Source organism: Rhipicephalus sanguineus, chromosome 3 (genome assembly GCF_013339695.2).
Source record: "Rhipicephalus sanguineus isolate Rsan-2018 chromosome 3, BIME_Rsan_1.4, whole genome shotgun sequence".
Lineage (NCBI taxonomy): Eukaryota > Metazoa > Arthropoda > Arachnida > Ixodida > Ixodidae > Rhipicephalus > Rhipicephalus sanguineus.
This window is the reverse complement of record NC_051178.1, coordinates 216,898,584-216,911,287: the sequence shown is the minus strand read 5'-3', so window position 1 is coordinate 216,911,287 and position 12,704 is coordinate 216,898,584. Positions and strand designations below refer to the sequence as shown.

The following is a 12,704-nucleotide window of genomic DNA, read 5'->3' as shown; positions in this document are numbered from 1 at the left end:
TCCACTTGGCTTAGGTCGCTGAAATGTAAACCCGCTTCCCTTGCGAGGTCTTCATTGCAAGGTTCAGCGGGTTCAACGTCTGCGCCGACATCCATCGCAGCCATGATCACGGAAAACACGGAAGCGGTCATGAAGCAGCGGAAGCGGCCGCCTACGCATGCGGTGACGTTTCATGGCGCCCTCTGATTCGCTGAGAGCAATGCGGACAGTGACGACACAGCTCCAGCGCCAAATTTCGGGCGAGTGAAATTGAGGAAGAGATATTTGGTCTTTGATTACGAATTTCTCCACTAATAAGTCATCTTTTTGCACCGAACAAAAACCTACACGCATTCTCGAATGCCCATCTTTCGTCCCGTATCAACTTCGTGTTGCTCTTTAGTGTCCCTTTAAATACAATCAAAGTGACTTACGAGCGTGAAAGAACATTAACGCACGAGGGGACGTGAAGTGCAACTCGCTCCTCGGGAGTTCAGCTGATCGTTCACCGTCGCTGTCACAGCTGTCACTCTCGGTGCTTTCACAGTCTTCAATGTCCAGTGAAAAATCCTCGTCGTCAAGATGGTTTCTTTCAACATCACTGCTGAAAGCAATCCGAAGAAATTCCTCCGCCGAACGACTGCGACCACTCCGCGTCACCACGTTTACAATTAGAGAGACGTCTGGGCGCGAAGAACATTATGCTCTCGGATCGGTCAACGAGCAAATCGCTTGCAGTGTGCTGCCACCTATCAACAAACGTACAAAAACAAACGGCGCAGCGCTGGCTATGAAACCAACACCAACACACTGGCGAAGGACGGCGTGGAAAGCGTTCGCTCCACGAAAGGCGTGGAGCAGACGCGTCCTCCGATGATTCAAACGTCGCTCGCACGATTAGTAACAGCGCTTTGCTTGCAAAGGATAGAGGCCCTATTTTAATGTATCGACAACTTGAGATCGCTGAGTTTTACAAGAGCACATCGCGAGCCCGCGCGACCTCCCGCGTACAGTGTTATGGGATTCATGCTCTACAAGAAACAGTGGCCAATGCTATATGCAAGTAAAACAGGGTGAGATTCAACTGAATATGTCAGACGATAACATTTAACTAACCTACGTGGCTACAGAAAGCCTCGCGAAGCTGATAGTGTGCGTACGCTGTGGGCTAGCATTGAAAGCGCGAGTTGCCACGTATTTTCACGAAAACTTCGCGTCTCGCAAGGACGAATCGGATTTCTCATGTCACGGAGGGCCCGGTTTGTTCACTGATGCAGGGAACATGCAAAGCCGTAGTGTTCCTTCCTTGCCAATGCGTTAACACTGAGGTTAGCACAGCCGAACAAGGGAGTGACTGCGTAGTGCTGCCATTTTATCGTCTACTAACCCTCCTCGAGAGGACGCTCCTTAATTCCGCTTGGCGGCGCGACAGTCTATGGGCATTGCGAATACATCCTTCTGTTGCTTATTTCATCGTCGGCTCTGTCTTTTTCCACCTCTTAGTAATAATTCCATGCAGTATGTACGCGGTTATCACCTAGTAGCTCAAATAAAAGCTGAGCTACATGAGATTTTTGGAGTGCCACTTAGGACTGGAAAAGAGGCTCAGGCAACATCTGCCAAAACGAGTCGAAGACGCGTCACACATAAGTTTATTTTAGATATAACGCGCACTCGTGGTACCCATACCGCCGCATGTCTCAAGTTATGACAAAATGCAAGCTGGTCAACACGTGTGTGCGACGTAGTTAGTACGCGATAGATCCTCGAGCTCTTTTGGGGACACGATCACTTTCGCGAGATTTTCGCGTCGTGTTGTGCCGTGACTGTTACACGTACTAAGCAGACGTGAGCTGGTTAAGCCGTCAGCGGCGCGGTAGCTCACCTTGCATCGCTTTCGTGGCGCCGTGCGCCAGCTGGCTGTTTTGTTCGCGGACGGGGCGAGTTGCGCACGATTTTGCGAACGTACGTGATCGTTTCCAAATCCGTATGCTCGAGAATATCACTTCAGCTCTTCAGCAAACCTAGCTACATATTTTCAAGCGGGCAATGCAGAAAAACCAACGCGCACGCGGCGCAAAGTTTCGTTTGCTGCCACGGCGGTAGCGTTTGTTTACGTTTACGCTGGCTGTCCCAGCGTTCGATTTTGTAATCTTGGGGCAGCTTCGGGTTGTCTCGGGCTTCCCACACACGTGACCAAGACGCTGCTTCCTGTCCCGACCGGAACTTGCTGGCTGACCCTCTGGCTATCTCTGGCTGCCAGAGAACTGCCAGAAGTCCGAAAATCGAAGAGCCCCAGTGGTGACGTTATGGCCATCGATGAGAACTTTGAGGTCGCTAGTTCGTCACCTTGCATTGCGGTTAAGTCGCCCTGTTGAATCACGGTCACGTCAGCTTGTTCTGCTGCCTCTACGTTTCGTCGTGAGCTCTTTTTTCCAGGCGTGAAGCTTCGTCAGGGCTCCGTTTAGCCTGCGGCGTGTTGTTAAGATCGTGGCAGCGGAGGATCTTCAGTATTTCAGCGTACTGCAACTGGACCTCCATCAATTACTGCCCTTAGTTTTCTACATATGGGCTCGTGGAACGGCCCCGGGTAGGACCGCTTTACTGCGGCTGTAGCAGTGAGAGGGTCCTGTTGATGGCGAATGCGAAGGCCGTCGAAGTCTCCACTCAGGTGCGATGAGTTAGTCGGCAATGTCCCACGGTCATTCACCTCACTCTGGACGTGGCGCGTTGATGGAAAAGCCACACAGGCCCATTTTGTGGTAGCGGCAGCGGCAGCGGCAGTAGTTGTGGCCTGCTTCTCCACAGTGGTAGCAGAGCTGACTGTGGTTAGGGGCACGCCAAACGTGTCTTTCGAGGGGTGTAACATTGACCCACATGCGAGTTGGATGGTGTCAAAGGTGGTGGCGGTGTCTGTCAACGGAACTGCGACGGTGTGGGGCCTTGGTGATTGTGCGGAGTGGTGACAGCACGGCATGCAGCGGCAGCATAGCTCATGGAGTCCGGCTTGGGTTTCAAGAGTACAGCAGCTACTATCAAATGCTTAAGTTCCCCGCAAACGATGTCGGCTATGGAGTGTGCCTGGGGTTGCAATCCAGGAAACATCTTCCGCAGCTCTTCACGCGACTACCCTGATCGTCTCAAGCAGGTCGTCGGTGCCCAGCACATGTGCTTCCCCGTATTTCGTCATCAGCATGCGGCGGTTTTATTGCCTGGTACACATTTCTAGGGCCTTTTTGATCGTGGCCTCACAAATGAATTTCGTGACTGTCTTGGGCGGGTTGCGTACAATTCTGACAAAGAGCTCTTGCTTCACTCCCCCCACATCAGGAAACTAATCTTTTTTTCCTCGGACATAGCGTGGTCAGCGTGCCAGAACAGTCGGGTCATTACTTTGATGTACAACCCGATGCTTTCATTGGGCTGCTGTACATGGGTCTCCAACAGGGTTTCCCTTATGGACGACGTTCAGGAAGTTGTCCAGAAATGCGGCGCAAAAAAGGTCCCAGGTAGTCAGCATGGCCTCTCGGTTCTCGAACTATGTCGGAGCGGCATCTTCTAAGGTGAAATAAACGTGCTGTAGTTTGTCTTCAATGGTCCAATTGTTGAAATTGGACAACCTGGTCATACCCTTCAAGCCAGCTCTTTGGATCTTCTAGTGTGTGGGTTTGCACACGCAACCCATTGTCTTCAACGCAGTGGCACCTCGGCTTCGCGCCACGTTTGTATGCGCAGTGGCAAGGGGGTTGCGTGGGAGAGGGCACTGTGCTGCTCCCGCAGCCCTTCGCGCCCTGCTCCCTGGCCGAAGTCGAGATGCCTCGTTTTCCCTCCTTGCCCTTTTCTGGAGAGACTCCTCGCTAGACCCCAAGTAACGCACGCCGCTTTCTTGGGAAGCTCCTAGTCTTTCGACTCGGGGAGCGGTGACGACCACAGCTCGATCGAGTCTGGAGCCACCCAGCCGCCATCACCCCCTGCACAACGCCCGGCCTTTTGTGGGCGACTTACCGCCTCAGGGCCGAACTGCGAAGCCACGAGAGGTGAGTCGAGCCTTATCGCTGTCAATCTCGTGTGCTTCCCATTTCGTTGTTGCAGGGATGCAACAGCTGCGCCAATTGCGCCAATTTGATACAATTCGTTATTTTTGCGCCAAGCTGAGCCAAAACCGTGAAATTTGTTAAAATTGCGCCACGCTGCGCCAGAACAGTGCCCGACCAGCTTAAATTTTTGTCAGTTGCGCAAATTTGAGCGAGAAATGGAGGCCGCGTTGGTCATCTGCAGTGTGGGCATCGTCGTCCAATACAGACGCGAAGACCCTAACCCTACCCCCCCCCCCCCCCGCGCGAAAGAAAAGAAAAAGTCAGTTTCACCGCAAGGTCGAAGCAATGAATGCGATAGCAACAAATTGTAATGGTATATGAAGTGAGGGTGGCAGCAAACTCTTTTGTATCCGGTCTCGCGTAACTCTAGAAAACGGTGTAAGAGAATACGGCCGCTCCAGAGAAAGATGCTCTTTCTGCACAGTGTCTTCGCATTGAGAGCGCAGCACGTAGCAGGATATACGAGCCGCCCGCTGATGGCTGCCGAGATAGCGCGCGCGCCCTTAGAATCAAAGTTCAAAGAGCGACAGCCCCCCCGCCCCCCTCTCGTGTCTTTTCATGCTAGTTCAAGACGGGCGGGGCGTTTCCTCTATGCTTCGATGCCAGGCTTCCCGAGCGGAGTGGTGTTATCTCATGCGCCCTCCGAGCAACGGAGATGGGCTGGCTTGTTTGATACCTGCTTCAGCTGCGTTCGTCGCCCGCATTCGTGCGCTTTTACCCGCGGTAGAACATACTATGCGCAGGGATATGTTATTAATTTGGGCTTTATACGGGAGATGACGGCAAAAACTCGTCGAGAGTGTCCGTATAGTTGCTATCGCATTAGAAAAGGACAGTAGTTCTCAAATTTCCTGATGCTTGTTTTATTGTGTGCAGAACGCTTTTTAAGCCACTTCTGCCGCAGTACACTGGTATCCCGCGGAAAAGCATACTAAGATTTAGAAGGGGCTATTAGTACTAGCTGTCAGGGACACAGCACATCGTGTTCCTTAATTACTCATTCGTGCACGCGCCGTGCAATTACGAGTACTAGTATGATCGCTGACGTGTAAAAAATTATTGGCAATCATTTGGAGCTGCTGCGTATGGAGTTTCTGCGGCCTTGAGAAACAACAGACAAAGGTGTATGCCAGTTTTCTTTTTTCGTTACACCCACTTGCTCCTGCTTTACGAATCTACCAAATTTCCTGGCTGCCAGGTTCGCAGGTCCACATTAGCATTTCCAGTGCCTGACGAAATATTTGATAGGTCCTGCAAATGCTAATGTGGACTTAGTCATTGTTACCACTGACTTGGTCATTGTTGGCACTGTGAGGTGACTCACACACTGCTTTTATTGAAATAGCAGTGTTCACGTGCACTGTGCACGAATTAGCTGATGTTGAATGGTTTTAACATATTTTTTTCTTTTCTAAAAGTAAGCCTTCTTTGTTATACTGCTCCAAATTTGGGATTTCGGGCTAAAAAATTCAGGTTTTTTTTCGTAACCTGCTCCGAATTTGGATTTTTGTGCTCCAAAAGCAACATTTTGCTGCTCCAAAAATTGCTCCAAATCCTGTTTTGTCTGTTGCATCCCTGTTGTTGTTTTTCACGTTGTCGTGCAGAACTTCTCCGCTGCTTCGTTGTTATCTGTATTTTTGTTGCATTGGTGGCGCTTTTGGCACAATAAACTGTGTCAGGCAAAGAACTCGTCTCTGTTACCACTGGCCTGAAACCCGCCGTGGTCGCGACTCAACGCGAACCACGTGTTAGGGATCCAGCTCTGACTGTTAGGGCTGCTGCGTAGCGCTAGTAGCGAGTAACTACACTCCTCTAGTGCGCTGTGTGATCCAAAGACGGGACAGTTTCGCACGCGCAGATCTGTTTGTTACAAAGTAACCCCTACAAGTGATGACCTGCAGAAGTTTGTTGGCTCCCTGGGTTGATGTAGGAGCCACTGGGGCAGTCATCGTTGCTGTCGAGGTCATAGCGTTCTGTTGCCCGGCTGTCGGAAAAGAGCCCATACTCTGGCTTTAGTCCTAGTTGCTGGCGGCTAGTTCGGTGATCTGGATGTCTTTAATGTCTTCTTCTCGACTACTTGACTTGGATCCTGACTTCATGTGTGTGTCTGGAGCATGGACGAACCAGCACCTCCAGCTCGTGGTCGTTACAGTGAAGAAGGCTCCAGCAGAACTCGGAAATACGTAACTCTTTATTTGCGCCCCGGAAAACGAAAGGCGAAAGTATGAGCAATCAAGCTGCACACTGACAGCGGCGAGAACAGCGTTGGCCGTTCAGTAATCTGATCTGTGGTAAGGTGCATCGGCATTTTACATGCGGCATCGAACATTCGAGTCTTATCACTGGGGCTCGCGTAAGCTCTCGAATAAACTTAACTATTCGCGTCCTTCGCGTAATGATCTTAAACAATCGCATAGCTTCTTAAACGGGTCGTGACAAGAAAATGAAGCTGCCCGGTTGTAATTTTTCCTGCTTCAACAAGGATTAGACATGCCGATTCTGAAATATTTCAGTGCTATATTCAGTCTATAATTAATGATGCCCGTTCGAAATCTGTTTTCTTGGGCTCCTAAATGACTATGCGGCACTACCGGCCGCCATAGGCACTAACATGTGACGTCATGCTCAGGGACGTTCTAAACACAGCATTAGCTTCTTTTTTTGCTCTAAAATTATAGGAACCTAGAAAAGAAAATAACACAGCAACTTTCGCGCTCCGAGGTGTATACTGTGCAAGTACAGCACTTGATCTGCTTGCTTCCGCTTTCAAGTACATCCGGGCTCTGTCATGTGGGTATTCTTGCCTTCGCTCGCACGGTGCAGTGTCCCAGTTTTTTCTTTCTGGTTGCGTTAGGTTGTGTTTTAAGGCGCATTTTGGGTGGCTTAGTCCTCGCTATGCCAACCATGTGCATCGTCAGACAGTGCCATACAACTAAAGTGGAAACAATGTTCGCTTTCACAAGCTGCCGGTGTCAATCGAGACGGTATGATGCTACAAATCTCATCCAACTATGGTTCAGCAAACATCGCTGCGTCGCCATGTTGTGTCGACAACAGACTTTTCATTGGCTGACTTAAAGCGACGTCAGTTGTACAGTTAAGGGGAATGTGAACTGGGACATCGTTATTGTGATTTTATAGTTATGTCGAGGTATAGTATTGAATGGATGGCCAGGATTCCGAATACACACGTAGTTAAAAATTTTCGGAAAACATTTCACGACCCCTTTAAACATTGCGGTGCAGTCTGCGCCGAGCGTTGCTAACAGTCTTTATGGGTGAGCTCGAACACTTCAAAATGAAGCAATAAACGTACATGGCAATGTGTGTGCCTTTTTTTGTCCGTGTTTTTCATGCGTTTTTATCTCTTTTCAGTACAAATTACCAACATACCCAAACTGCTACATTGAAGAAATTGTAATAATAATAATAATAATAATAATAATAATAATAATAATAATAATAATAATAATAATAATAATAATGTCAGAATAGTGTAATAATGAAATAGTTATAAACGTACACATTGAAATATGTTTTGTGTGTTTAGTAAAATATGCACAGTGGACTACTGTCAACAAAAGTACCAATACGGGCTTGTTGGTTCATCGTAAACAGGCTTGTAGCATAGCACGGAAACAAACGAGGACAAGGACGAAGTAGTACAGGACGAACACAAGCACTAACTTTCAACAGCTGTTGAAAACAACTGTTGTTGGTTAGCAATTGTGTTCATCCTGTACTACTTCGTCCTTGTCCTTGTTTGTTTCCGCGCTATGCTGCAAGCAGTGATGCAACAGCTGTGCCAATTTTGCCAATTTGATACAATTCCGTATTTTTGCGCCAAGCTGTGCCAAAGCCATAAAATTTGTTGAAATTGTGCCACGCTGCACCAAAATGCCCGACCAGCTTCAAAATTTTCTCAGTTGCGCAAATTTTAGCGAGAAATGGAGGCCGCGTTGGTCATCTGCAGTGTGGGCATCATCATCGTCCAATACAGATGCGCAGACCCTAGCCCTAAACCCCCAGCGAAAGAAAAGGAAAAAGTCAGTTTCACCGCAAGGACGAAGCAATATATGCGATACCAACAAATTGTAATATTACGTTATACGAAGTGAGGCTGCCAGCAAACTCTTTTGTATTCGATCTCGCGTAACTCTACAAAACGTTGGTGTAAGAGAATACGGCCGCTCCAGGGAAAGATGCTCTTTGTGCACAGGGTCTTCGCATTGAGAGTGCAGCACATAGCAGGATATGCAAGCCCCCCGCTGATTGGCTGCCGAGATGCGATCGCGACCGAGCCCATAGAATCAAAATTCAAAGTTGCTGCTCGAGCGACAGCCCCCTCCCCCTCACGTCTTTTCATGCTCGTTCAAGACGGGTGGAGCATTTCCTCTCTGCTTCAATGGCAGGCCTCCAGAGCGGAGTGGTGTTATCGCATGCGCCGTCCGAGCGAGGGAGATGGGCTGGCTCGTTTGATCTCTGCTTCAGCCGCGTTTGTCACCGGCACACGCGCGCTTTTACCCGCGGTAGAACATGCTATGAGCGGGGCGATGTTATCAATTTTTTACTTTATACGGGACATGATGGCAAAAACCCATCGAGAGTGTCCATATAATTGCTATTGCAATAAAAAAGGACAGTGGCTCTCAAATTTCCTGATCCTCGTTTTATTGTGTGCGGAATGCTTTTTAAGCCACTTTTGCCGCAGTACACTGGTGTCCTACGGAAAAGCGTATTGAGATTTAGAAGGGGCTATTAGTACTAGCTGTCAGAGACACAGCACCTTTTGTTCCTTATTTACTCATTCGTGCATGCGCTGTGTAATTACGAGTCCTAGTATGATCGCTAATGTCTAAAAAATTATTGGCAATCATTTGGAGCTGCTGCGTATGGCGTTTCTGCGGCCTTCAGAAACGGACAAAAACGTACACCAGTTTTATTTTTTTGCCACCCCCACTTGCTCCTGCTTTACGAAACTCCCGAATTTCGAGGTTGCCATGTTCGCAGGTCCACATTGGCATCTGCAGTGCCTCTCGAATTATTTGACAGGCCCTGCAAATGCTAATGTGGACTTGGTCATTGTTCGCTCTGTGGGGTGGCTCAACACACTGCTTTTATTGAAATAGCAGTGTTCACGTGCACTGTGCACGAGTTAGCTGATGTTGAATGGTTTGTACTTATTTTTGTTTTCTTTTCTAAAAGTAAGCCTTCTTTGTTATACTGCTCCAAATTTGGGATTTCGGGCTAAAAAATTCAGGTTTTTTTTGTAACCTGCTCCAAATTTGGATTTTTGTGCTCCAAAAGCAACATTTTGCTGCTCCAAAAATTGCTCCAACTCCTATTTCGGCTGTTGTACCCCTGTGCAAGCCACTGTATTACTGTCACCTTTGTACCAGTCAATCAATATGACGTGCTTTTTAGAAATTGTTACATGGTCGGATTCGAAGTATGAACTCGTCATCATCTCAACAGCTGACAATCAATGAATCATTTATGTCTGAATCGAAGGAATTACTGCTTGACTCGCTCGCAGGAGAAACCAACGAGCACGCCCATAGCGCAATCGCTGTGGGTGCACACTATGGTTGTCTGTCCATCATATAAACCAAATGAGTGAGGAACTTTTAGTAACCCTTTGCCTTATCACCACTGATAGCCCCTGATTACCACCCAGCGACAGTCGATAATTATTATCAAAAAAGTAATCGTGTAAGCACATTATCTACGTTGGCACAGTGCCGTAATTTGTATATGTTGGTGTCTGCAGCTGAAATCACACTCCCTGTGTACAATAAATGAGCGAGCATGAAGCCACTGCATGCAGAGAAATTAGAAGCCAGATAGACATCAGTTTTTGCATGTGCAGTAAACTAAAACCACTCGTGAGATAAAAACTTACCACCATGGCTGTGCAGATGTGCAAAAATCAACAGTGCAAGAAAAAAGATTCTTTGCATCCCCACCGGGTTACAACACTTGCTGTACAAGAGTTGAAAAATTTGTGTTGAATGTAGTATGGCTTTGACCATTTCGGACTTGTTCGTGGCACCGTGTATTTAGATCAGTGATGCTCATAGGGTTAATAATATAGTAATGAAAGCTGGTAAGGAGCCGTGTTACACAAAATTCGAGTAGGCTGCATTGAGGAAGCGGTGCTCATGAAAAATACTGTGTTAATAATTAAGCAAATTAGTGTGTTCAGGCTATCAGCAAGCTATTGCAGTGTTGTTAACTGTAGGCTGCCAACATCATCTGCCTCTTCTCAGGGGAGAAGCAGTAGCATACTAGGCTGGGTTATGCGAAAATATTGACAGGGACTGCCTTTTTCAGATTCTTGCTACCTTTGATGATGTCATCTGGCACGTGTCCTGGTCTGTCACTGGCAACATCCTGGCCGTCTCTGGAGGGGACAACAAGGTTAGTTCTGTGCAGAGCTTGCAAGGATTGCATCAAGTGGGTCTGCTCAATGACAGTGTAGCACAGTGGCATGGAATTACTCTGTATGAAGAAAAAGAAAAATGACAACCACCCATTTGTAATCCATACGGATTGTGGCTTCATGCTACGAATGGGTGGTTGTCAACTTTCTCTTTCTTAACCCTTCTGCCCCCTTGCGGGACTGATTCGCAATTACTCGGTGTGCTTGCATTCCTGGCCCACACAGTGATGATGTCACTGTTGCAGGTAAATCCAAGGTGCATCAGGAGAGTGGGCATGCAAGCACAGCAGGAGGTAGACACAAAACTTATCTGCGCATGCTCGGGAAAGGAGCACCACCCATCAATCGGGCACACGTGTAGTATTGTGCAACTGCTTAGATACATTTCTTCTCAATGCTAGTCAATACAGACACAGGAATGAATATGAAGCTTTGCATATCAATAGACCAATCTCACCAGACAATCTGCGCATGTGCGAGTTTCCGACAGGGGCACTGCCGCCATCTTAGTTAAAGTACTCTTGAGCATCTCTGGTGCGGCTGCTTGCTGCGTGCTGCAGGTATATTGCCGTTTGGCATGAATCCTCAGCACAGAAGTCAATTGAACGCTGTGTTAAACTGTGTCCGGACCTCTGATGTTATTTTACTTCAGGTTACACTGCATATCCTAGCGTTAAGAACGAAAAAAAACACCAGACAATGCTTACATGTGGCCAGGTCGTCTCGTCGTGTTGATGCGCTCGCGTCGCTTGATGTAGACGCACCCATGTTGACGCCTAGTGGCACATCTCTGTACCGAGGCCTAACGCCCATGATCATGATTTAACCCTTGCGGTAGGTGACATCTCAAGATATACCTGGACACCGCATATGGCGAATCCCGCGCAAAGATGGCATCAACAAGCACATTAATAAACACTGATACTCGATATGCACTCCTTCAAAGTGGCGTGAAACGCTAAGAGAAACGTCATGAGCGTAGCGTCTTCCCTCTAGCCTGGCCTGTTTCTCACAAGGCCAGCGGGGAACGCGGTGCAACAGCCAGGCGAGCGTCGGAGAGCTATTTTTTTATATAGATTGATGCTATGAGCGAGGCTTGGGCTAAAGCCGCCACCTTACCGTGTGTTAAAGCTTACAAAATTACACTTCTCCTATTGGAAATGTGCCGAATGGGGGGGTCGTAGCAACAGCGCGTTGCAGGGACTAATTGCGGCGGCAACGAAGTTTGTTTTTTGTTTTGTTTTTTTTTTTTAGCCTGGTGGGACATGTCACCGCCCCATTATAAATGCGACGCTCACAGCATCCATCCATCTATCGAAGAGCACTGTGAGAGCAAAGTGTTAAAGAGAAAAGGCGCGTTCATGTAGCCTCTGTTATGTGTTTGTCGGTAGCTCGGTGGGCTAAACGCCCGCCAACCATCAGTCGCAGACCAAGAGGTTAGGACTCCTGTCAACGGAACTTTTTCTTCGTTTTTTTTTCTTTGCCCTCTGATGGCATTGGAAATACGTCATAAAAGTGTTAGTGGACCCCGGCATAAAACACTTTCGTGTTTAAAAAAAAAACGAGAAATCACGTTCCTGTCGTCATGAGAGCAAAAATCTTCTTGAGTGAGCGTCAGCATGTGAGCGACACAAGTTAGTGTACGGAAAATAACTTGCCCAAATTGCATAGAGCTCTCCGCAACTATGAAGACAGGTAAAAAACAAACCGATTGGATGAAAAAAAAAGGGAAGCATTTTGCGCTTTTTTGTTCAAGCAGTACTTTCAATGGTTGTCAATGCAGGACTTCGATCAGTGATGCGTTAACTTGAATGAATATGAGACAGTCGCCGTGAAGCAGGTTAGAAGCGTGTCCGTGGTGCGACGACTCACTGCATGCCGTTTGCAAAAGTTTAAAGTCACGGAAATCTTGTGAACTGCAAAATATTTTCTGCTGCACAAGGGATGGAGGAGTCAGTAAAAGCTTTGGGTGACCCACACAATGTGGTGGATAAGCAGTAGCCCGCTCAGGCCGGCGGCGGCAGCCTCAGCCGATGGTTCGGCACCGATATCGTTGCTAGGCCTGTACCGCTTCAAAGCCGCAGTGTACGGTACATTAATAAGAGCCACCTACACTCATATAAGAAGCTAAGCTTTGCGACTGCGGTTGCTGCTTTACATTGGCGTTCTCGATAATATCACATTTT

At 47.9% G+C, this 12,704-nt stretch overlaps 1 protein-coding gene across 1 annotated transcript in view; it reads left to right on the top strand.

The window, feature by feature from the left end:
- LOC119388290 (protein SEC13 homolog) overlaps positions 1–12,704 on the top strand; it is a 492,033-nt gene that overhangs the window by 446,064 nt on the left and 33,265 nt on the right. The window contains 1 exon segment of the mRNA XM_049413908.1: positions 10,410–10,496. Within this exon segment, the coding sequence (XP_049269865.1) occupies positions 10,410–10,496 (87 nt within the window).